General features: G+C 35.3%; 3 protein-coding genes across 6 annotated transcripts; 1 reads left to right on the top strand and 2 right to left on the bottom strand.

Annotated features, from left to right (window-relative positions):
* Positions 1-8,103: 8,103 nt before the first annotated feature.
* On the bottom strand, positions 8,104-11,517 carry LOC147564595 (mediator of RNA polymerase II transcription subunit 19a-like). Of its 4 annotated transcripts, none has more exons than XR_015227673.1 (7): positions 11,031-11,475; positions 10,652-10,712; positions 9,643-9,932; positions 9,308-9,523; positions 8,670-8,729; positions 8,408-8,544; positions 8,104-8,319 (listed from the first exon to the last, which is right to left on the bottom strand). XR_015227673.1 is itself a non-coding variant. In XM_086648014.1 (6 exons), the coding sequence occupies exons 2-6, from the start codon at positions 10,680-10,682 to the stop codon at positions 8,494-8,496; spliced, it is 648 nt and encodes a 215-aa protein (XP_086504140.1). In that variant the 5' UTR covers positions 10,683-10,712; positions 11,031-11,517; the 3' UTR covers positions 8,104-8,493. The 4 variants fall into 4 exon arrangements, 2 of the variants coding, with proteins under 2 accessions (XP_086504140.1, XP_086504156.1); XR_015227674.1 differs by having other exon boundaries at positions 10,652-10,934; positions 10,975-11,452; XM_086648014.1 differs by having other exon boundaries at positions 8,104-8,544; positions 11,031-11,517.
* Positions 11,518-12,185: 668 nt separating this feature from the next.
* On the bottom strand, positions 12,186-16,761 carry LOC147564594 (oxysterol-binding protein-related protein 3A-like). Its single transcript, XM_086647998.1, has 10 exons — positions 16,275-16,761; positions 16,032-16,125; positions 15,737-15,853; positions 15,583-15,655; positions 15,388-15,506; positions 15,031-15,152; positions 14,521-14,697; positions 14,027-14,171; positions 13,391-13,569; positions 12,186-12,701 (listed from the first exon to the last, which is right to left on the bottom strand). Exons 1-10 carry the CDS (start codon positions 16,370-16,372, stop codon positions 12,455-12,457), a joined length of 1,371 nt encoding a protein of 456 aa, XP_086504124.1. The 5' UTR covers positions 16,373-16,761; the 3' UTR covers positions 12,186-12,454.
* Positions 16,762-19,812: 3,051 nt separating this feature from the next.
* On the top strand, positions 19,813-22,570 carry LOC147564593 (uncharacterized). The gene is made up of 5 exons (XM_086647988.1): positions 19,813-20,042; positions 20,259-20,362; positions 21,906-22,035; positions 22,132-22,187; positions 22,331-22,570. Exons 1-4 carry the CDS (start codon positions 19,929-19,931, stop codon positions 22,168-22,170), a joined length of 387 nt encoding a protein of 128 aa, XP_086504114.1. The 5' UTR covers positions 19,813-19,928; the 3' UTR covers positions 22,171-22,187; positions 22,331-22,570.
* The last annotated feature ends 2,407 nt before the right edge of the window (positions 22,571-24,977 follow it).

Here is a 24,977-nt window from a genome sequence, read left to right as displayed (position 1 = left end):
GTGGGGGGTGAGTTTTGATCATTTTTCCCTATATATAAAACAGAGAGGGAGAGTGGGTTTTTTGTTCTCGAGATGCCCACCATTTATTTCACATTTTCTATTTTTTCAATCATAAATTTATCTATTACATCAAGAAAATTAAAATACTCTTTATTTCAGTTCGTAGTTATGCGAAGACAAAAAAGAAAATACGTGTTATTATACTTTTACGCAGGATATAATTGTGTAATAGTATCGACACTATTATATGTAACATATATAAACTATATACAGTATTTCATTTTGTCCATCACATAATATTGAATGTATCGCGAATTACATTTTATCTTGTACGGAACTCAGTTGTGTATTTTTTTATGCAAATACTTAGTTGTACTAAGAGTACATGGCCAATGTATAAAAGCCAATGCACAATTTATAATGCGAAAGGCACAAGGCATTGAGCACTATAAAACACTTTTGAAATGTCTTTTCTATATTACAACAAAAAAATGACTTTTACATTAATATTTGTTTACTTCATCCCTTTAATGTTAATTGGTAATTTAGTTTACCGTCCGTCTTCGAAAGGAGTAAACTCAGTTACCAGTTAAATTTACGAGGTAAAAAAAAAACTTTATGTACGTGATATTATGAGTCTTGCATCTCATATTTGTCTAATTAAACCCTCCCACGAGAGTCGTCGACCATCACATTCAAACATAAGTTTAACTATTCAAGTCACTCTCCATCCTAACTCTTTGAGCTGGTTTCAACGTAAAATTTTGAAGTGAACATTTTTAAGATTAGTGGTTACCTTTTTGGAATTGTTTCAATTTTGGGATAAAATATAACATTAATCACTTGAGAAAAAAAAATGTGGTGGGAGACTGAAACAGTACTCAAAAGAGGTTCGTTTGGTTTGGTCGACTAACGACAGAATGTCGAGTTAGCGTTAGCGGACAAGTAGTGAGAGAGAGAGAGAGAGAGAGACGGAGATAGGGCTGTTTTTGTAACAGCAAGTTAAAAAAATGACCTAAAACCGCACCGACCAAATAGGCTGCTTTTGTACCGCGTCTTTTTCCATTTCTCCTCTCCTCAGAAGCTCCCTGCTCCTCCAATTTAACTCAGGTCTCTTTCTATCCTGGAGAGTTCTATGGGCGCCCCACTTACACCAATAGACACCCCCATTTCCACATAAATCTCCCAAAAATTGCTTGCATAGAGGCGCCAATAGTAACAACGTCGGGCATCTATATCATTTCTCATCATCCTTGGCTCCTTGGTTCTTTTTCTTTTGCGTTTTCCTTTTTGAATAGTTGTGAAATATCACTAAACGGAAATGTTAAGTGTAAAAGAACATGAGATTAAACTTTGGGTTTTTGACAAAAACTTTGACTTAATGAGTCACACAGGTAAAAAAAAACAGTCTGGATCAAAGTAAAATTTTGAAAAGACTGTCTTTTAGAGAAAATGAATCATTAAATCAAAGATTTTGTCATTGTGACACTCTCTATCACTAAGTAAGAGGAGATTAAAATTGGAGGATTGAGTTCTTATACATTTTAGATAGAACAATAGGAATCTACATAATAAAGGTACGAGGTATCTATATAATCAGAAAACACGTATCTCAAAAGTCCTTATTAGTGACACTTAAGCTCTCTACTCTCCCCTTGAGGAAAAAAAAAATTCTTAACTAACACCTAAAGTTTTGAAGATTTATGAACTTTGTGTAAGGGAGAATTTTACCCTTTTACTATAAGAAATAAATAAATAAAATAAAGTGAATTTGAGAATTTTCTTTTTAATGATTATTTCTTGTAAAGTAAATAATGTGTGATGAGATAGGGATAATTAAGACCCTATAGGGCAGCTCATCAATGTCGTGAATGGGGTTAAATAGGTCATTTGGTCGAGACCCACTGACCCACACAAGTGAAAGGAGATGGTCATAAATGAGACACGTGTCGTACTATCTGAGCATGCATTTAGGGCACATTTTAGGCTTGACTGGAAAATTGACCCGCAGCGCGTATTTACACACGACTCAGATGGTGAAGAGAGATAACCTTTTGACAAAGTGACCCCCCTGGTACGGTACATGTTAATTCTTTCTTCCTTGTGGTCAAAAGAATTTTAACCCACATTCACACATCTCTTTCTTTGTACCAAATATTGGCTATATCATGATTGTCATTGTTTTTTTTAGATTTGAGGACCTCAGGTACATGTTGACATTGGTCGATTGGACTCAACTTTAATGAAGTTTAGAAGATTACTTAATATGTTTATATTTAATTCTTTAATGTTTCAATTTTACTTTATCCTTATAACCACGACTTCTTTTTTTTCCTATCATTCTCCGTATCTTGGTCTCGCTCTTTTCAAGGAAGAATTTGACTAGAGTCTCTTTGTCTTAGAAAACAGTCGATCTCCAAATCAAAAAAAATAATTTATTCGTAAAAAATAGAATTCGGACTAAGGAAAGAATTCACTTGCGCAAGACCTCTTCGTCTTGAAAAGAGAATCGATTCTTTTCCTGGAAGGAAGGAAAAAGATCTTTTGCCAGAACATAGAGAGAAGGAGGAAAGAAAGAATTACTGAGAGACAACTGATGGTTGTGATCAAAAGTGTTGGTTGTGGTGAATAAGATGAAGATTAACGGGTAAAATTTAAACATGTAAATTTTTTGTGTTCTAATTAAATCTCTCTCTCAAAAGTTGATCTTAGTCTAATATGATTGACAAGTGTTGGTTGTGGTGGAGAAGATGTAGATTAGCTGATAAAATTTAAGCATGTAATTTTTTTGGGTGCCAATTAGATTGTGTTTTCAAAATCGGTTATAGTCAACTATGATTGACAAAAGTCTATATGCTTGGTGTGACCTCCAACCCTTAAGAGATTTCGATATTGTCCATGTTTTAAACACTTATTAAACTTTGAGCAAACACCTGCAGCTAGGGCTCATGACTCTCTCTCGAGTGATGCTAGTCTATTACACTTGGAACCAAAGGCAGAGGCACTGAGCGTTGTCCCTCCGTTTTAATTTAGAAATTAGGTTTAAAATTTGGGAGCTACTATGCACATAAAATTACTCTTCGCACCCTGCACAGGTCTGCGAAAGGCGCCCGAGCGCCCCTCCCTCTTGCCTCTCTTGACATTCTCTCTCTTAACAAATCGGTCACATCTGTTCAGAGATCTACCTCATTTAAAGATGATTCAATCAAGATTACACCTTCTATAAAGATCAATCTTACTTATAAAGTATTCGATCGAGATTAACAAACCTTCAGAGATCTAAAAGATCCTAAAAATATCCAAGAAACCCTAAGATCAATCTCTCTCTCTCTCTTTCCATCAAGATTAGACCTTATAACAAAAATCAAAACACTTCATCAGATTAATCCAAACATTTCATCATATTAGACCTTATAGCAAGAATAGACCTAAAAGCTCTCGGATTGATGAAGACAAGTCTGAGACTGTGACCTGTCTGAGAGTCGAAGATGGTCTCGGACTGGGGTAGTCGAGACATCTTGGACGGGTCAGTCTATGATCTCTCTTTGGCTTTCAGACTAAACTGTTTAAGGCCTCTCTTCGTCTCCCAGCCTCACAAGTCTGGGACTTTTCTTTGGCTCTCAGACTGGTCAGTCTGAAAAAGACGCCTAGAGATATCGAAAGTCAAACCAGAGTCAGTCAACCCATAGTTCAACAAAAAAAAAAAAAGAGTCAGTCAACCCATCTTCGGAGGCGCGGAAAATAATTTCAAAGGGCGCCTTTAGCTGGTCTCTTAAACCTTAGTTGATATCTCCAACTACCTAAGCTGTGTAATACCTTGTACCAAAAATTGCAGAATTGTAATGCAAAGAAAAGAAGATGGAGAATTGAGGCAGAGAGACTAGACCGACTGTCTCCAAATGAGGTGGTGGCCCACCAAGTAGAAATCAGTGAATGGTGATAATACCTAGCAACTGGCTTTTTAAGGTTTGTTTGTGGTGAAAGAGCTTTTTATCATGAGTACACAGACGAGAGTTGTAAGTCGGCACCATCGAAGGATGATGTCTCCGGTCAACCTTACACCACCAGTTTTGGTCAACAAAAAGATTTGAGACAGTGATGATGATGAGTGAATCAATCACTAAACCCTAATGGTGTTCCAAATCCTCAAATTTGAGTTGGATCCACTTGTTAACATTATCTTCTTCTTCTTCTTCTTCTTCAATTGGTCAACGGGACAAAGAAGGAGGAGGCTGAGTCACTCCCTCCTCCACTTGGCTATATTACCACATCAATTTCTCTCTCTATATTATTAAGGGTTAATTTCAGTTTGACCCCCCAATTTGTGACAAACTTAAACATTTAACCTTCATATTAATATAATATTTCAATTTGATCCTAAGGCAATATTTCCGTTAGTCAAACACAATCGTCAATATTTTCTTTCTTTTTTACCCTTCAATCGGAAGTATTTTCTTCTTATCCATTACATGTTTTTTGATTGTTTGAATCTGATGGTTGGCAGATGAGCGACTGTCACTCACCGAGATCTTCATCAATAAAGAAAAATTCAATTTTTTTTCGTTTTTCATGTTTCTAACACCATAACCCGCCATTTCCTCCACCAAAAGCAATTGGTTCTCTTTCTCTCGTTCTTGCTCTCTCTCTTACAGTATTAAATGTTGAAGCTTGAAGCTTTAAGGAAGATTTGAGGCTTCAAGCTTCAGGGAAAATTTCAAATGAAACTTCAAGAAAAGCTTCAAGCTTCAGTGACATCAAATCTTCAAACCGTGCTTCAAGCTTCAATCAAAGCATTCACTCACCGAGGCATGAAACCCTCGCTTAGATATGGGCAAGGCACTCAATCGAAGCTTCAATACAAGGGTTTTCTTCGTAGTGTCGTTTTTTTTACTCTATCACAAGGTTGAGATGGAACTTCAGTGCAACCATTATTGTAGAGAGGGAAAAAAAAGGGATGCCTTAGATGAAAACACCCATCTTAATTACATGTCCAACTTTATTCAACAACAAAGAGAGAAATAACAAAGAGTGAAACCCCTTCGAATGAAAGGATAAAAAAGGAAAAGAATATATAGACTGCTAAGTTCGATTAGTGAAATCATGGTCTTGAGATCAAATTAAAATGTTAGACAAATGTCGAGACTAAAATTTTTAACTGGTCACAAATTGGGGGGTCGAACTAGAATTATCCCATTAATGTATTAATGAATGTTACTCCTATTAAATAATGAGAGAAGAACATGAAATCATATTATTCAATAGACCTCTGGATCTATCAGAATATTCATTACACTCTTAATTATTTGTTAATCATAGATCAAAATTCTGTAACTTCCCTTGGATGATTTGACTAGTCAATGCTAATTGGAAGACATTCCATGGATCAACGGTTCACATGAACTATAGCAGTCAACCTCTAGAGACTATGAGTGGAAGAGATGTGGTAGTTGTTAATTAGGGTTGAGATTGGTCACGTGATGGAGATGGTTGGAAACTGACTTTAATTGCTTTTCCCATGTGACCTAAATTAATAACCAATTAAATTTAATTAAGACTGATTTAAGAACATAAATAACTTTGAGGAGATGAGTTCAATTTATGAGATCTTTTTTTTACTTAAAATGTCACCATATTAGGTGCCCATTACTCTTGGAGTGATCCTAATTAATGAACAAATCAAGGTTTGATTTAATAATACTAACACATTTTTTAATTTGTGACAATGAATGGATATAAAGTTTAGTAGTGGATCTCAATTGGTTAAGCTAAATAAGACAAAAATTAGGAAACAATAAATAACTAGAATACACATAATTCTTCTAGAGAAGTAGTTAAATTAGTGACTAATCATCCTTGACTAATGTGGTTTTGTAACAACCATTAGGTATAATTGGTCTAACAGCTAGTTTTGATTCCGTGGTCCCCTGTTCTTTGTATTAAAAACCGAAGAAATAATAATTAAATTTCTAGAGTGGCGCAGATCAGCTGTTCAAACTTATTCATTTCATTTACATATAATTTATTCAAATATATTTCCAACAAGACTAGTTTACACTTTCGAAAATAATTTGAAATTGTCTTTCAAAAACAAATTAGTCGCAAGTGAATAAATTTATGTTTTCGAATTCTCCAACAAGAGTTGTATCAATACAAAAACGTAAAAACTTTTTTACAGACGTTGGAAGATCTCGCAATGTTTTTTTCGTAGTAGTAGTTGAAGTTTGAGGAGCATGTGAGATGTGAACGTAGAAAATCAAGGTAAATTACACATGCCCCCATGTGATATTAGCATTTTTCTCTTATTAAAATGACAAAGACGTTAAGCGATATGTGTCGTTTTAATTAAGTGTACAACCAAAACAAAGACATGGTATTGATTAGAGTGATATTACAATAAGAGTATAATTATGAACTGAGGTCAAATAGTTTGGATTGTTTAATCTAAGTAGTCAACATATACTCTCCGAGTGAGTCAAACTAAGAACCCTAATATGAAAGAACATTTATTAGTAAAAAACAAATCAGCATTCAGAAAGTTTGTGTTAAACTAATACCTGATCTCTCTCACCAGTATAGTAGTATCTATGAATAATATATTGAGATCGAAAAATGTTCTTTCTGCATTTAATATTTGTCTAGTCCTTTTCTATTTATCAATTAATAGTTTAGATGTAGTTTTGAATTCTTGAAAGACAAACATATCGTCAAAGATTTCGAGATTGTAGTTTCATAGGTCTCACTTTGAGACTAATAATTTAGTAATGTTTAGATTTTGGTCGGCTTTTTCATTGATTTTGCTACTGAAAAATGACAAGGAAAGAGAATCCGTGTTTGTCACTTCGTATTAATATTCTAAAGTATGAATAGAGATTAATTTCATAACGACAAGGATTTTAAATTGCCCAACGGGAATAAGGCGCTTCCTCCGAGAAACCTCCTCTTTTTTCTTTTCTCCCGAGTAGGCAAGTAGTTGCGTCTAATCATCTAAAAATCAATTCAATAAGTGATCGATAAAACCATTCCATTAATAAAGCTCCACAAGGTTATAGGAAATCTCTAAATACCATGTCTACAATTTTTGACCAAAAATTGAGTGTGGGTGGAAGAAGAGGGGACGTAATATTCTTTTAGGTTAATTTCAATTCAACCCTCAATTTGTGATAGAATAGAAAATTTGGCTATCATGTTTGTCTAACACTCTATCTTAGCCTTAAAACCATGATTCTTATAGTTAAACTTAACCGACAATATTATTTTTCCTTTTGACCCTTATTTTTCTTTCTCTAACTGGAACCAACTGTAGGTGGCTGCTAGCAGCTAAAAGAAAACTTATTTCTTTCTCTTCCTCCGACGACTACGACCACCCACCGCTATATATATATATATATATATACATCTCTATCTCTCTCACCGAAGCTTTAGACTGCAACTAGGATTTTAAGATTGGAACCTATTCAATAGAAACTTCTGCGAGAGAGAGGGAGTGGGAAAGGAGATTATGGTGGCAGAGAGAGGTGATGGTTGTTGTTGGAGGGAGAGAGAGAGAGAGAGAAAAAAATGGAAAAACAAATTTCTTTTAACATGACGGGAAATAAATCGCCAGCCAACTGCCTACAACCCTTGGTTGGAGTGGTAAGAGGTATAATCTTCCACCTAGAAGTCAAGGGTTCGAGGCACACGCTGAACGATTAAAAAAAAAAACCAATTGCCTACCATGTCCTTAACTAGTTTCCATTTCCAGTCAGAAAAGGATAAAAGAGACCAAGAGGGTAATACTACTGAACAGAGGGGTAAAAGAGAAAAGGAAAAATTGATTATTAAGGTATAACGCCTGGAACACTGCACAAATATGGGGCCAAATTTTCAACTCAGTCAAAAATTTGGGGCCAAATTTGAGTAATCCTTTTTCATTTTAAGCTGACTGGATAATTATCCTATCCCTGAGTATAGTTTACCCCTTAATATTTAAGCTGAATCGCCATTTACCACCCAGGCTGTGGGAGACAAAATGGATTACGCACTAAAGGCACATGCATGTCCTATTACAGACCCATCATCTCATATTCCAAATATTGAAACTTCACCGAAGAAGACTTGCAACGATTTATCAACATATTCAAGAATGAATTTGATTCATGTTAATTCATCTGTCATAATATAACGAACCGAGCAACCTAAAGCTCAAAAAGTTACAGTTAAAGAGAGATCTCAAGTGTGTGTAAATTAATATCTGAAACGAACGATAAAGCAGCAACAACAACCTGGAAACCATTGCTTTCTTCTGAACCCACTCATTTGATCTTGCGTTGGCGAGCATTTCTGCAAAACAAGTATCCTGACTCTCACATGGTCTTCAAAAACAAGTGAAGGAGAAATCAGATGATGGAATGGTGAAAAATGCACTTGCCTTCAGCAATTTGTGACAATGTAATCGCTGAACCTATTCAATGAATATCATCCTCAATACAAGAACTTAAAACAAAATGTGAACTCTCAGCCTGCAACTCTTATCCCCAACATTTCATCGAGTTTTGAACTTTTATGCTGAAACAAATCGAAGGTTCTGTAAATACCTAAAATGTATGGAAGAGGAGACACTGGTGTACCAGCCATTTTAAACCAAAAAAAAAGGCACATAGTGTGGACAAACCTCAACGAGTCGTCCTTACCTTATTTTTCTTGTGTTTGTGGATATCAGTGAGGTCATCGCCACCCTCATGCTTCCTCTTCTGAAATAATTATTAACATTAACAATAAAATAAAGAATAGGTAAACAGATAAATATTGCCGACACGAGACCGGCGTATTTATCAAGTTTAACTTGAACTAAGAATAATGCCAGACACTCAGTTTTCTATTAGATATGTCAATAGCTGTTTAGAAACAAAATGAAAAACAAATGCACAGGTTCATTAATGTGGGAAGATGCAAATAATCTTCTGTGGTTCACTACCCCATTTCATTTGCAGTTAAATGTCATCAGTATGAATAAAGGGAACTAGTCAAAAAAAGCAAACAGAAAGTTTATCTAATATTCGGATGACTCAAATTGATCAAGACAACATATAGGCAGGCCTTTAGCATTACTTACCCCAGGGAAGGAAAGGAAAGGTCATTGTAATATAATGGACCAGAAAGATAATACTGTCTTGTCACACTTAACAGCTTAATCAGTATGTCAAATAAGTCGGATATTCCACAAATAGTATCAACAGTTCATGAATCCCTTCTGGCTATTTACTTAAAAGATTAACAAAAAACAAAGAGGAAGATACAAGAGTATAGGAAGTTGTGCAAAGAAACAAACCTTGTCATGGTGTTTCTTTAAGTGGTCGTTACCAGGTTCATGATGCCCATTTCTATCCTTCTTCTTTTCCTTGTCTTTGTCTTTACTGCGGTCCTTATGACGGTGTTTATGTTTCTTATGCTCCTTATCCCTATCCTTGTGCTTCTTGTGTTTCCTTTCCTTGTCTTTAGAGGCACTTCTTGAGTTTCCTGCAATTGTCGGGGCTCCTTTCTCTGCCTGTTGACCATGACATGTACCAATCAACACTCGCAACCATAAATATAAGACTACACAGCAGAACAAACAAGACGTGCTGAAGAATTTCAAGATTGACAACAAAGTTATTCAATTCTTACGGAGGAGAGGTCTACAGGTTCTGTTTCCCTAAGCTGAAAGGCTTCCCTGAGATTATCCAAGTCGAAGGGTCGCATGGGAGAATTTATATCTCGTGTGTAAGATGCGCTCTGAATAAGCTGACCTAATTCCATGCCTTCTCCTTTCCTAATTTCAATGTCCCCCACCACTGTGTGCACATAATGGGTATCCGAGATTGACAAAGGAAGTGGCCTCTTGCAGAAAAATTCGTGGTGAGCCGAGAACTTGTAATGGCTTATAAGATCAACAGCACCAGTAAGCTCCCTGGGCCCTGAATGTTGAAATAAGACACCTAAATTAAACCAAAATATCTGAAAAAGTGACATGCAAACTGAAGAACAGCATTGACTGAAAGGCAGCACATTCAGATGCTAGTAGTATGTTTTTAAGTCCAGAATACATTTATTTGAAACTCTGAGTAAATAAACTAGAAAGAGTTAAAGAGTATTATGAAAGTCTAAACTTCAAAATTCCTGTACTTCCTTTTTTTCTTCGCTTGCTACCTTTTCCTCCTAGTCGAGACTCGAGACTATCTACAAAATATTGTTCTTTTCTAGAAAAAAGATCTTTAGCATTAAAAAATTAGATAAAACCCAATTCTTAGACAGTTCGTTTTTTAGTCCTAAAATTCACAATTGGATCTTGAAACTAACAAATTTCCAAACAATGACAAAATATGATTTGTTTTTCATTCATTTTCTTCTCGAAAAGAGGCTCCACATGATTTGTTAGAACATATGGTTGCTGCAAAATGGTCTGAGCCAAACTTCCTTTAACAATGGAAACTGGAAATACGAACTTAATTATACAATAAGTGCCACAGAACGGAATGAAAGTCTGAAACAAACTTATTTTCAATGAAGAAAGAGTATGAATCGATCTCATTCAATTAGAAAAATACAAAGACCAATTCTTAGATACAAGACTAGAAACTAGTTCACAGAGATAATAAGCGAAGTAAAATACTTGTGAATGTACTCAGTTTGTTACCTTTTCCGAACTTCTTCGCTTCAGGATCCATTAGAGCAGGGATATAAATGGACAGGAGTTCCTAATTGAAATGATAGTATAATCATTAGAAAAATTTAACACCATTTCTTAAATTAACAAAATTTCAGTTAAGCTAATCCAATAAAAGATAATCTATTGAAGTTCAGAGAAGGTAAATCATATACTATGCGTTCAACGACTTAAGATTTCTAGTCACCATGAGATCAAATTCAGAACAAAAAAACCCTAAAAAGTACAAACCCATTGTTATACGATCAAAACCCTTTCTTTTTCTAAGTAATAGAATCTACTCGCTTTAGTACAGATAGAAGAAGATGGGTATTAGGGAAACAATGTGAATAGAAGAATACGTAAATACCTTTTATCATCAACACGCCCAACCCCTAACCATTGATATCAGCTTGAAATAACTTTTTAATTAGGGCTTCACAACAAAATCAATGAGTGTGTACAAATCTTCGTCCTTTCTACAATGACAATTCGAGTAAGAATTTTGAAACCCTTGAACTTACAGTTAAACCCTAAATTGTGAAGTTATATAAAGTCCGTTTCTTTTTTAATCGAAATAAAAGTAGAAATAACAGATAAACCCTAATAAATCTCCAAAATTGAAGGAAGCAGAAAATGTACGGAAAAAGTGAAGAGCAAAGTAAAGAAATAGAAGATCAAATTGATTGACGAATCACACAAGAAGAGAGAGAGAGAAGATGCGAGAGAGAGAGGAAAGTGGGCGGGTTCCCGCTAGGAACCTTGTTGAGATGAGATCTTCTAAGAAAAAAACATATTATAGGCTATTTCTAGACACATATTATAGGCCAATTGATTTGTATTTAGCAACCACGTTTTTTTTTTTTTTTTTTTGTTGAAAAGCAACCACGTTTGTGGTAAGAGTAGACATTGGTCCAACCAACAACTGGCAGCTCCGTCCTAAGTACATATTCTTCGCAATATGAATGTTTCAGTTTCGAGCGTAAATCCAAAAATATTGGATTTTGGTATAAATAAAATAGTTTATGTAGACTTTTATGTCATTTAATTCGTCGACTTTAGGCAATTTAATTTCGTCGAGCTTTAAGTCAGTAGTAATTTGACAGTTATCGTGTTTATCACATCGTATTGATGTATCAAAGTTTGTAATGACCACTGTGTCAATATTCGAAAGAAAAAAAAAGTACACATTGTCTATTGTCGATCATTATCATGTTTAAAACCAATGTATATGGGAATAAGGAATAACCCAATCTAGCTAATCGGCTTCTGCTGTTATAGTTGATGTTTGTTATTGTTTCGATAATTTTCATGTTTTAAAAACCAAAACATATTTTCGTTATAGTTGATTTAGAGCAGTTTCGTATGTAAAACCAAAACATAGTGGGCATAATGATTTATTCAAATGGGTTAAATTCCAGCTGACGGGCATTCCTTAATCGTCCCCACGTATAGCTCGCCTAAGTACACTGGCACTTAGCATTTTGTGTAGATGAGAACTGAAAGATGATCTGAAGTCTGAATTTCAACCAATACGTTAATAACTTGTTATAAATCTTAACAAACTCCCAACCAATAAAGCTAGTAGTATATTAGAACAAGAAAGAAACACACTGATATAAAGAGAAACCCTAGTTGATAGATTTCCTAGGGGAGTTCTAACATTTCATAACAGACATCAATCAATCTGACTTACAAATATTTTACAGAAACTATAACACATAGTAATGGAGGCAGGGTTGTTGCTGCAACCAGATGAAAACAACACTAAGAATGAATGCAAAACATAATATTTCACTCTGCAGCTAAATTATCGTACTGCCATGGATTGAACTCCGTTGATCCGACATCAACTTCATCAATGCTTTCCGAGTTATCCACCACAGCTCGATGTTCATTGTATTTACCGTTGAATTTGTACACTTCCAGGTCACCCCACGGTGTAGCAGATATTTCCTCAGTCATGTCGAACCATCTTGGAGTGAACTGATGTCCCTTGTCCACCCGGTTTTTCTTTTCGGCTCTCTGTCTGTCTTCTAATCTGAAAGTTCCGTGGAGCACAGATTCATCAAAACCATGAACAAATTTTGCAAAATATGGACTAAGAGGTCCAATCACCATAATCAGACCATAAGCAGTTGCTCAAGTGTAAATTAGTTTTCTAAAGAAGGCACGACTGAGGGACGCGTAAACTATCATATACAAAGTGAATTACTACAAGGGATTAACTACCTGTACTGTACTCTCAACAAAATAAAAACTACCTGTACTATACAAATAACTGAAAGCTAAAACAACTGATAATAAGAGACCTTTCATCTGAAATTGCTGAAAGCCAAGTTAAGTTCATTGGGTTTTTTCTTTGTAGAGGTCAGCAGACTTCTAAGGGAGTCTGGACCCCAAACCCCTGATCTTGAGGTCAGACACAAAGTTCTTGACCACTCCAGCCGAGGATCTTCGGCATGTTAAGTGGTTACGTTTCTGAACGACTGGTTGCAACTGGTCAGATCTAACTTGGTTATTGAACCACCTATTCGATAGGTTTAATTCAGGTCCCACTGGTCCCAACTCTGTTATAAATGGTATTGAGACTGTAATAGTTCATTCTGACCTTTTGACTCCAAATTCTCAATTAATACTACTTATAATTTAAACGTATATACAGCAGGAATAAAACATCCTGCACTTTTTTTAGATCATAAAGCTTTGGAGGGAGGAATATGTAAATACCTGCTCTTCTCGCTACCAGCCTTGGAGAGATCACCCTTCTCTAGTGCGTATCTATCAGGACGTAAACGGGAATCTGATGCCAACAACTTCCTCGGGGCAGTGTCTAAGCTGATTATCTTATGTGCGAAGTGTGTGTACTGAAATTTGTCATTTTCGGGAACATCAGCAACCCTCCATACCTGCAGCACAAAACCAAGAAATTTGCTGGTAATTCATAAGAAATTGCTTATTAACTAGTTCATCCTTTTGCAAAGAAAACTGATTAGATATTAAGAGAAAACCAATGAACTTCTTCAATATGTGTTACTCTTACGCATACTGAGGAAGTTCATTTGCAAATACTACTGTTGACTAATTATTGTCAAACTTAAAATTAATTTAACTGATCCAAACATATAAAATTATGGTGTATCAAACATGTATGTAGTCTAGGAGACATAGAAAACAGATCAACTGAAGCTAGATATTATGGTGACATGTATTTTTTTAGTACAAGCATAATATTGTAGCACCAAACAAGTATGTCATTAACCAAAAAAGGTACTCCGGGGTATTCAAGAAAATATTATATACACTACAAATAAACAACCGAGAGAAGAAAGCAACAAAGGAAAAAGAGAAGGATTGGAATTTGACCTCTTTTAGTTCAGTTCCTGAAAGGGGTTCTCCTTCCATGTCACATGGTTGATAACTCATTGAACTGTTCCATTTGCCAGTCATCAAAATCTTGGGTTCCTCAGCAGCATTGTAAACATATCCATCCACTTCATAACGACCAGAGCTGCAAAATTACAATTTTAATCAAGACTCCTGCAAATTCAACCTTTAACTACAAAATGAGAGGTATCTTTAAGTTTATCTTTTTCTCCTTCCATTTTAATTCTGGTATATGAAAAAGTGTGCAACTGAACACTCAATGGAACTGATTGTTTGACCTAACAGATCTATCATCACTCAGTCACAACCCCATGTTGTCCATGGCGCAGATGATTCAACTAAATCTTAGTTCGCTTCTTAAAGATTCAAATCAACTCAAATGAACTGATACAATGTAATAGTTGCAGCTCAAAGATCACTAAATCAAGTAGCCGTGGAAGTTCATCTCAAAAGAAAAGTTAAAATAACCATACCCAAACCAACCACATGGTTGAAAATTCAGTATAACTTTATCGCCAGTAGTAACGTTGGTCATGATCATGTCTCCTGCTGAGTCAACCCAAGTCCGTCCAAAAATAAGGTTGTGAGCTTTAGTTGGAGGGGGAACTAAATCTAGGACCACACCATCTCTTTTAAGGGTTACGCGTGTTCTGCATGACATACAAGGAAACAACATAAAGAACAACTTCAAAACTAAGTAGACCACTTAAGTAAAAAGTACGTGAAACAAGAAATCAGGATGTAGTCTATAATATAAACACATCATAAATGCTTAACGCATTGACTGTAGTAACGATTGAACAATATACGGAAACTTAATTGATATATACACATAAGTTATGAAAAAGCAAACCAATAACGTATCACATATTTACAGCAATGATCTCTATTTACTTTCCCGATTAGGATTTCAACTGATTGAACTTCCCAAAAGCTATCAATAAGAAAGAGGAGCAAGTAAGCATAATGATAATTTAAGGTACCTTCCAACAGGATAAATATCAACTGAATTCCCCAACAATTTAGTCTTCAACTTGGATGTCAAATCATAAGTGAAATGTTCATTTTCAGCGTGTGCGGCACCAATTGGGGGATGATGACTCACCTGAAATGGAAACAAGTTAATCATCTTGCCAGAAGCTGCATTTAAAATGGAAAGAAAATATAGAAACAAATAAACGATTTTTGATTATCAAATTAAACATAATTTAGCTTGATCTGGACTCTGTTCATCTTGAAAAGTAGACAAATGTTTCCAAGATAACCAGTATCTCGCAAATGCAATTTAGAACACAACAGAAAGACACTTCAAAGAAAAATCATGATCCGAACTAATTCACCTGCTCTGCAACAAATGTCACGCCACCGTGATTGACCATTTCATAGGTCTCACCAAGAATGGGATTGAAAGGCTTCCATGTCCTCTGTAATGCATAGTAAACAGATACTGCCCACGTTGCTGCAATGAATAATCCATGAGATTCATATCAATCGCATAATACATTCACAACAAACATTAATCAAGAAGTACTTACAAGCATACACCATTCGCATCTGAGGATCGTCACACTCATCTGCCAGATCCAACAAATGAGAGTACTCCATTATCTGCATATGAAAATATAGAATTATATAATACCCCGGGCAGTGACTAACATCAACCAATTTTCAGTCCATATAGACACAAACCTCAGCCATTTTCTGAAGAGTACTCATTGGTTCAAAGATAAAGACTGGAAGTGTAACCAGCGACGTAATATCCGACCCAATATAGTTTTTCATTATCTTCCAATAACCATCTCGTTCCTGTAAGAAAGGGTTAACCATTATAAACAAAAATTCAACAACAAAGGGTAAGTGAATTCATCACTCAAAATCCAATACTCAAGTATAGATGTTAACTCTAAGATCTGGTCAGGAGTAGAAACCCAGATCCCAAATTGGATTTTGATGTAAAATAAGACAAGAGAAGAGATAAGAATACCTCCTGCTTCCATCTTCCTTTATCAGCTTCTTCTGCTGCATCTGATGTGCCTCCTTCTGGATTTATAACTTCCAGACCTTCGTACTCTTTCACACTGAAGAAATTATCAAACTGTTACAACTCCAGTACTAATAAAATCTTCCCCAAAAGGAAACCACAATTTTGATTGAACAAGTTAATGAAACTGAGCCAAAGATAGAAAACTTTTTAAGATGATAAAATCCACTAGTGGAATTTTCATACCTATTAACAGATTTGTGCATCGTGATACCAAGATTAGACAAACTAGATGTGATTGAGGAGAAAAATCCACCGCCTTGCTTTTGATCATTTGAAGCCATTTGAAGAAACCCTAGATAGATGATTCTAGTGTGATATTTCTTAGTTATTAATTGAAAAATCGAGATGACAGAAACCCTATTTTTGTCAAAGATACTTTGAGAGACGAAATCAACAAGTTCCTTTTAGATCAGGAAAATATTCAAATCCTAAAAGAGAGAGAGAAGATGGACAAGGAGTAGTGGAAGTCGCTGGCAGTTTTGGCTTTCAAAGAAGACTGTAATGTTAAATGCACTCACTATTTCTGTTATTTGAACTCACAACTACAACCATTTTAAGTCCGAGGGGGGATGATATGAAAGTCTCAATCGAGAGAACTTCTCAAAAAAGGACATTATTCACATAGTGTGGAACGCGTTGGCTTTCCTTCTTTGTTTGACTTTTCAACAACTTGTTTCAGTCCCTTTTGACGCCCATCTATTAATTGTGACTTATGAAGAGTACAGTATCCCCCTCCGGATACGTGGATAATCCTCTCAGCGACATCCAAGATGTTTAAACTCGTTCCGACTAAATGGGTCATGTGGTGGCTCATAAATTTTGACCATGTTATCCTATCAAAACAGTTACTATATCGACTAGCAATTTCTATTTAAAGAAACTTTTTACGGACAAGTTGTAAACACAATATTTAATGGGAAATTTTAAAAGGCCCCCCCGTTTTTGTTAAAAGGCCTCCCCGCTAAAAGCGCCCCTCATTATAACCCATTTGGTTATAGGGCCCCCTCTACAAAAGAGCACCTCCTTCATCAATATTTGACCTAACGGCAAAGTTAACGCCGTTAGGTCAAACTTAACCCAAGACCAGAGATGTTGACCACGCCACATCATCATCTTCTCCGGTAGGTCGCCGGCCGGCAAAACTTCCGGCCGGCGACCTTCAAATTTCTTTTTTGGAGAGAGAGAGAGAGAGAAGAGAGAGAATAAAAAAAAAAAAAAAAAAAATTTGAAGGTCGCCGGCCGGAAGTTTGGCCGGCCGGCGACCTACCGGAGAAGATGATGATGTGGCAGAGAGAGAAAATGAGATGGAGGAGAGAAAATGTGGGTGAAATACACCTTTAAAGGGGGTTTTTTTCACCCCATTCAAAGAGGGGGGCCCTTTAACCAAGCTAAGTCAAAGGGTTTTTACTAAGTCAACGAAATCATGGGGAGACCTTTTAACAAAAACGGGGAGGCCTTTTAAAATCTCCCATATTTAATTGGTAACATTGATCAAATTTTGAGATGGTTTGATCTCATCTCCTCCAACCTAAATGTTTTGGGACGAATCTTAGATGAAAATCAATTTTATAGCATTTCAGTATTAATAACTTTTTGCAACTGTTTGTTTTTATCTCTTTTTTGTTACAGATATTATGGACCATCCGAGGGAGCAGGATTAATTTTGTAAAGTGACAAACTGGCAATATCAATTGAAAATGGTTCAATTTTGTAGATTCTACCCAATGGCCTCTCCGGTTGGAGTGGGCTAGGGCTAGAGCTGCCAAATTTATATTTGAGAGTCCTATCTCTTAACGTTGGGCTTGCTCTTATGTGTAGGAAGGGACGATTCTAGTGGGGCTTTTAATTGTATAGATCAAGATAATATAAAAAATAAGTAAAAAAACACAAAACATTTGAAAATTATTATTTAGGTCGACAAGTTACAAATACCAAAATCATACTATACTATAAGGGGTTGGGCTTTTAACTATAAGGGGTTGGTAGGGTACATGTCCCCAACCCAATTATACTTCACTTCCCAATGAACTGGCCACCTAAGAAATCACCAACTAATCCCACCATAACACCCACACACAAAAAAAAATATTTCTACCCTTTACACTCAAAACTAGTCATATTGAATCTCCCAAGCTCCTTTCCTAACAAGTTTACTTTTTGCTTGTTATTTGAGGTGCCTAGTCGAATTTCTTTCTGGTGAATACATAATTATGGTTTGTATCATTTATTCCCACATTCATCCGAAGATCATAGTTGGTTAAACTTTTTTTCATTTCTAATTTTATTTTTTTGAAAGCAGTTTAAATTAAACTTCCATCAGACCCTTTTGGTCGGCTGGCGACCTTAAAAAAAATCTCTTGTTCTTCCTCTCTCTCTCTCTCTCTCTCTCTCTCCTATTTTCTCTATCTTCTTCTTTCTCTCTCCTATTCTTTTTCGCTCTCTCTCTCTCTTTCTTTCCCTCCCTTCTCTTTGTTTTCTCTCTCTCGACCTCCGACGAACTGGAGTCCTCGCCGGAGGTCTGATGAACCAGCAAACCAGACCTTCGAAGGTCTGGTTCTTCGCGCGGAGGTCTGGTGAACCAGCAAACCAGACCTCTGGTGAAGACTCCACTTCGCCGAAGTTTAGAGAGAGAAAACAGGGAGAATAGAGGGAAAGATAGAGAGAAAGAAGAAGAGAGAGAGAAAATAGGAGAGAGAAACAAGAAGAGAGAGAAAACATGAGAGAGGAAGAAGAAGAGATTTTTTTAAAGGTTTGAAGGTCGTCGATCGGAAAATTGGTCAGCCGGCGACCTTTGCGGGTGAAGACGATGAGGTGGCGAGAAGAAGAAGTGGCAGAGAGAGGTGATGAGATGAAGGAGAGAGAGATGATGACTAGTTAACGGAGTTATAACGGTAACTCAAAAAGGGAGCCATCTGGGTATTTTTGATGAAGTAGGGGCTAGGCAGGAAGTTGGTCACAAAGTTAGGGCTATTTGAAAAATAACCCAAAAAAATATTTCTACCCTTTACACCAACCATAGTGAATCTCCAAAGCACCTTTCCGAACAAGTTCTTGTTACTTTTTGCTTGTTATTTGACGTGCGTAGTTTGATTCTTTCCAGGGAATACATAATTATGGTGTGTATAATATATTCTGACATTCATCCTTAGATCATAATTGGTTAAACTTTTTTCGTTTCTAATTTTCTTTTTCTGAAAGCAGTTTAATTTAACTTCCATCAAACCCTTTTTGTTGTTTGTTTCCCAATGTTCTTTTGAAGAATGTGATTATATTAATAATAATTATTAGTATTTTATTATTATGATTATATTTTGTGGAATACATTTTGAAATATAATTTTGAGTATGATTTTTAATTACCAGAATATCAAAGGGATGACATGACGATTCATCTTGTGAGATTCTAGAAAAAAAGTCACTTGAAAAAAGTTGTCGAGCGACTACATTTTTCTGGCGACCGTCTTGGATAGAAGAAGGTGAGGTGGAGGAAAGATAAGGATGAGGTGGAGGAAAGAGAATGAGGTAGAGAGGAAAAAAGTACGAGTCGGATAAGAAAAATTTTAATTACAAAAATATCATAAGGATAAGATGGTAACTGTACAAACTTTGGGGCCAATTCGAACTCCCAGACACAACTGGGGGCCAAACAGGAAAACCGGATACTTATGGGGCCACATCGGCCAGTTAGTTACAAATTAGGGGCCGAAACGGAATTAACCCTAGTTTTTCTAAATAGGGGGAGAATTTTGAATATTTCTCACTCTACTTCTAAACCCTAGTTAGCTCGAACCTCAATCTCGCTCGAGTAATTCTTCACAAGTGTTACTTAATTTCGAGCATGAAAGAAGGGAAATCAGTAAAACCTAACCTTCATCATCATCATCAACAGAATGGTCACATTTTCCCATTCAATTTTGCTAAATATTTAGATCCGGAAGCTTCTTGGGAGAAGGTAACGACATTGTTTAATCCTCAAATATTTTCTGTTTTTGTTTATGGTATTCGATCTTAAGTAAATTAAGTTTTGTAAACTTTTGGGCGAAAAACATGTCGAATTGTTGTTGCCATGATCATTTTAAGTCAGATTAGGTATATGATAACTGTTCTTTACCCATACATATGACCTAAATGTAGCTGAATTATTGATTGTTGATTTGTTATTATGCAGGACCAATTAGGAGATTTATTGCACTGGGTTAGGCAATTTCTAGGTCTAATTTGCGGGTTAATTTGGGGTGCTGTTCCTTTGGTTGGTGCTATATGGATAGTTGTGTAAGTAATACCCTTTTCTTTTTTCTTGAAGTAATTGTCATTCAAATATGATTTTTTCTACTTGCCCATGAATTAGTCGACTTTTATTCGTCGTACCTTTTGGTATTGTATTTGCTACTGCTGGACTGCTTGCATTTTGTATTTGTGTTTTGAAAGCTTTGAAATGTCGGGTAGAGGCGCCTAACTATGTCCTTGTACTTTCTTTAGGAGATAGTCGATTTTGTTTAGTTTTTAGGGTGTGAACAAATTTTTTATTTTGCCGGAATTGAGTCGATTGTCGATTCAAGCATCTTAATACCCGTGTGAGTTTAATTGAATGCTATTGGTTTGTTGAGTAGATGTTGGTGCAACATAGGAAGCGTAAAAATCTTCTATGTTACATACACACACATTGTTCTAGGGTTCTCATCTAAACAGGATTCCAACTCTTCTCACTGAAGTCAGAGTTGAGTGGGTTGAAGTAGATTAATGATCTCCCTAAGTGCTAGTTGGCTGTTCAAAGGTCAGATCTTTAGAGTAAAAAGATATAGAAGATGTTGTCCTGCTACTGAAGAGTTCTATTATGAAAGCCCAGTCAAATGATAAGATTGGGTTAATAATTCAGTACCGTCAAGTTTGTAGTTTACGAATGCTATCATATAATCATATTAAAACATTGTTTTTAGAAATGTCGGTGTGCCCAAGTTCGCTATGAAGTTTCTTATTCATCAAAATAGAAAAAGTAATCTCCAGGCTATGAATTCATGAACCATATGGGATGGGCCTGGGAAATCTAGTTTAGTCGAATAGCAAAATAGGAACTCATTATTTTTTCCTTTTTATACTCAGTACATGATTATCTTAGTGCTCTTAAGTCAATTGTAATCAGATTGTTAGCTGTATTATTAACTGACTGAAAGTGAAGCCTCTAGGTTTTCGGTAAGAACTTTAATTCATGTTGGAGAATTCTCTAGAGTCTAGACTATTAACTTCTAATCTTGGATGATGAAGCACCCTCCTAACTACTGTAAGCTGTATTTCACTAACTGTTTTTTGTTGAACATGGACTGTTCATTTCCCACCATCTGCTTGCTGAATTACGTCCTTGTATGGAATCGTGGGTGATGGATGTATTTGTTGAATGTGGACCATTACTGACTGGGAGGACTATCCAGGCCTAGAGAGGACAAACTGACTATACGATCAGTGAACCTAATGCCGTAACTCCCTGGGAAACTTTATTTGGAGTCTTGACCACGGATTCATGGCCCTTTTCTTGTTATCTCATTTTAATGTGTTTCTTTGGATATTCTATGTCCTAAAAATGGGAATGAACGAAATTTTTTGTGTATGACCTAGATCATCTGCTTCGCGTTTCGAACATTATGATTATAGGTGAAAAAGGTAAACCAATTATCACATGAAATTTCTTACTTAGCTTATTATACATCATTATTAAGTACAAAGATTTATGGAACACATTTTTATTAAATATTAATATTTCAAGTGCATATATTTAATAGATTAATTGGGAAATCTAAATGAAACACGATATTGGTTTCAGGTTCCTTGTGCTATCTTCTGGGATCATCTATGGGTATTATGCAGTAATTCTAAAGATCGATGAAGAAGATTTTGGGGGCCATGGTGCTCTTTTGCAAGAGGGACTCTTTGCTTCCATAACCCTCTTTCTGGTTTGTACTTCATTTTAATTCTCAATTACAACTGTCTTTGGTAAGTTAATGTTTCTTATTTTTGACGTTTCTTTTTACTCGTTATTTCGTTTGCAGCTTTCATGGATTCTAGTATACAGCCTGATGCACTTCTAATGAGCTAGTTCAAACGGGTTGGCACTCGTGTTCCTTACTAAAATTTTCTTTGTTTTGCGTTTGTTTGATTGAGAAAACTTTGAATGATATGGAGAAAAATGATTCGGGCATAGGAATTTATTGTTCTAGTTGTTTATAACCTGTAATTTGGAATTTGCAGGTGAAATTTTTGGCTAACTAATATTTGAAGCAATGGGTTAATTCTCCTGAGCATCTGGTCTGCTCCATCCAAGACATGATATTTTTGCAGTGTTTATAGAGAACCACCGATTTATACGATTTTGAATTGAACTATTTTTGTGTTTCATTGGAATTTCAAATTTCTTATATTGGGTTGTCAAAATTGTTATATTATCTGTTAAATAATTCTTATATGTTAGATAGAAATATTTTTGTGTTTCATTTTAGTTCAAGTCTCTAGGACTCCTTTGGCCATGGGAAGAAAATCTCTCGAAATGATTACCCCATTTTGTGATGGTGTTTGGTGCATGGGAATCACATTCCAAGGGAAATTCTATTTCTCAAAGGGAAATTTTATTTCTCAAAGGGTGTTGCGCTGTTGGTGAGTTTGTAGTTCTCTTTCTATTGGGACTAGGTTCCCACCGCGTCCTACGGACGCGGTAGATTCCTTTTGGCTGCGCCGTCGTGTTAAGAATATTGTAACAGTTGAATAGCCATTTTACATTTAGAGAAAATAATAATTATAATTATATATTAAACAACCAAGAGGAGCAATCAAATACTAAGCTATTTACATTTAATAAAAGAGAATTACATTTAAAAAAGAAAAATAATATTTCATTGTACATTTAAAAAAAGAGAATTACATTTAATAAAAAGATGTGAGGGATTGTTTTTTCCTTACAGTGAAAGAGAAATTTTCTCCCCACTAATTTCTCATCCTCCCACGTTTTTCTACTCAACAGAAAAAAAAATAGAGAAATATATGGGTAGTAGTTACTCTAACTAATTTTAGTTGATTTACATAGATATCCTTCTTTTTGTAGTCTATTTACATAAAAAAAAATTATATCATCCGTCGGATGTGTTCCCAACTAAATCTCTAAAATAAAATGGACGGTCAGACTTATCTCCTGAATAACCGACTGACCTGTTTTAATATAATAGATTGTCAATTAAATTACAAAATGTATTGCAATCGTCAGAGCATCCCAACGGCACACTGTTCCATCCTACCAAAATGGTGGGATGGTGGGCTATGGGTTAAATCCTTTTTGGTTGGATCCTCTGTTTTCTATATATTTTTTTTTTGTTTTAGTCCTTTTCTTGGGTGTGTTTTCTTTCTTTTAACCCTTTTAGTATTTCTCTTTTTTGGGTGTTTGGTCCCATAAAATTATTAATTACTTAATTAAATTATAATAAAACTGAAAATTAAACATTTTACTAAAATATTCAAAAAAGAAACTACCTTAAATATTTTTATTTATACCTTTAATAACACATAATCGAAGTATTATGATGATTTACTCCCGTATTAACGAATTAGTTTTAGTTTGTAGTTTTCGGAAAATGTTGTAGTTTTAGTAAAATGTCGTGTTAGCTTCGTTTTGTAGTTTTGGTAAAATGTCGTAATTTTAGTAAAATATCGTATTAGTTTTAATTTGTAGTTTAAGTCGTGTAATTTCAATTAGATGTTATGTAATCTTATTTTATTACAAAAAAAATGAATGTTAAAAACGGTAAAAATGAAATTTAGTATGATGAACTGTGATTTAGTGGGAGTTTTCGTGTTTTGTCTTTGAATTTAAAAATTTGAAAACACCAAATAATTTGGTGAAAATTCCTTTTAGGTGATTTTTTTTGTGCCAACGATTGGATGCTCTTAGAAATGAACCTTTGTAAATTATGTTCTAAACAAAACGAATATAGTTGGGAATTGTGATTATTAGGAGCTACATTCTTAAAAATCATGGGTGCATTTCTAGTGTGAAAATGATCGCGGGTCATATAGTTAAACAATTACTTTCCACGTAAGTTCATTGTCACTGTAAAATTGTAATTTGGCCCCCACTAAAACTGTGGGTACAAATTTCTAATTTAGCTTCTAAGATTATAATTATATTAATGAAATTTAATAGTTAACAATCTCATTTTTTTCTCTTGTACACTTCATTTCAAAAGATTTATATTTGTAACTCTTGTCTTCAGGATATCCAATGAAAGGAAGAAAGGTTTAAAATGATGATTTTACATCACGATTTGATAATGTTTTGAGTTGATGTGACGCCTCAAGTCTTAGCAGCATTGGTTCTCGTTTTTTTGCCACCCCGCATATGTACAATGTTTTGATTTTGCCGAAGACTCCATGAGCCCACCAAAACCCCTCGGTGTGAGAGAAGATACGATTCTCCCGAACATCAGATAGGCAGCGATGCCGTGAACTCCTAACAACGATATTGTCCTCACTTTACCCCCCACCTACTGTGATATGAATTTTTGTTTCCTACCGGAGGCCTCGATACTTAGCTTGAGCGTACACCTAATATTTCTATCTAATTTTATAAAAAAAAATTGCCTCTTTTATCCTATGTTTGTTTTCTTTTCATGGAAAGCCTAAAATTCCTATCTAATTTTTTCATGCAATGGAATTTTTTTTTAGATATTTAAGTATTTATCGAAGATTTTAGTTTTTTTCTCTTGAAATTATAATTTTTGGAAGAATAAGAAATGTGTTTTATACTACTTTATAGAAAAATTGTTTAGTCAATCATATATCAACTTCAGACGAGAGAGAGAAAGTAGATCTCAACATATCCTACCAAGAACAGAGTGCGAAAGACAAATCT

This window comes from Eschscholzia californica, unplaced genomic scaffold (genome assembly GCF_041429995.1).
Source record: "Eschscholzia californica isolate CP2 unplaced genomic scaffold, dmEscCali1.0.p SCAF_1, whole genome shotgun sequence".
Taxonomy (NCBI): domain Eukaryota; kingdom Viridiplantae; phylum Streptophyta; class Magnoliopsida; order Ranunculales; family Papaveraceae; genus Eschscholzia; species Eschscholzia californica.
The sequence above is the reverse complement of the archived record's forward strand: the minus strand, read 5'-3'. Positions and strand labels throughout refer to the sequence as shown.

Excerpts from the sequence above, each read along its gene's own strand:
- LOC147564594 (XM_086647998.1), bottom strand. The coding sequence starts at position 16,372 with ATGGCTTCAAATGATCAAAAGCAAGGCGGTGGATTTTTCTCCTCAATC. Across the intron at positions 15,507-15,582 it reads GATGCGAATGGTGTATGCTT|CAACGTGGGCAGTATCTGTT; the intron begins GTAAGTACTTCT and ends TATTCATTGCAG. Across the intron at positions 14,698-15,030 it reads GATATTTATCCTGTTGGAAG|AACACGCGTAACCCTTAAAA; the intron begins GTACCTTAAATT and ends TATGTCATGCAG.
- LOC147564595 (XM_086648014.1), bottom strand. The coding sequence starts at position 10,682 with ATGGATCCTGAAGCGAAGAAGTTCGGAAAAG. Across the intron at positions 9,933-10,651 it reads AGCGAAGAAGTTCGGAAAAG|GGCCCAGGGAGCTTACTGGT; the intron begins GTAACAAACTGA and ends TTCAACATTCAG. Across the intron at positions 8,545-8,669 it reads ACAAACACAAGAAAAATAAG|CATAAAAGTTCAAAACTCGA; the intron begins GTAAGGACGACT and ends GATTTGTTTCAG.
- LOC147564593 (XM_086647988.1), top strand. The coding sequence starts at position 19,929 with ATGAAAGAAGGGAAATCAGTAAAACCTAACCTTCATCATCATCATCAA. Across the intron at positions 20,043-20,258 it reads CGGAAGCTTCTTGGGAGAAG|GACCAATTAGGAGATTTATT; the intron begins GTAACGACATTG and ends GTTATTATGCAG. Across the intron at positions 22,036-22,131 it reads CTTCCATAACCCTCTTTCTG|CTTTCATGGATTCTAGTATA; the intron begins GTTTGTACTTCA and ends TTTCGTTTGCAG.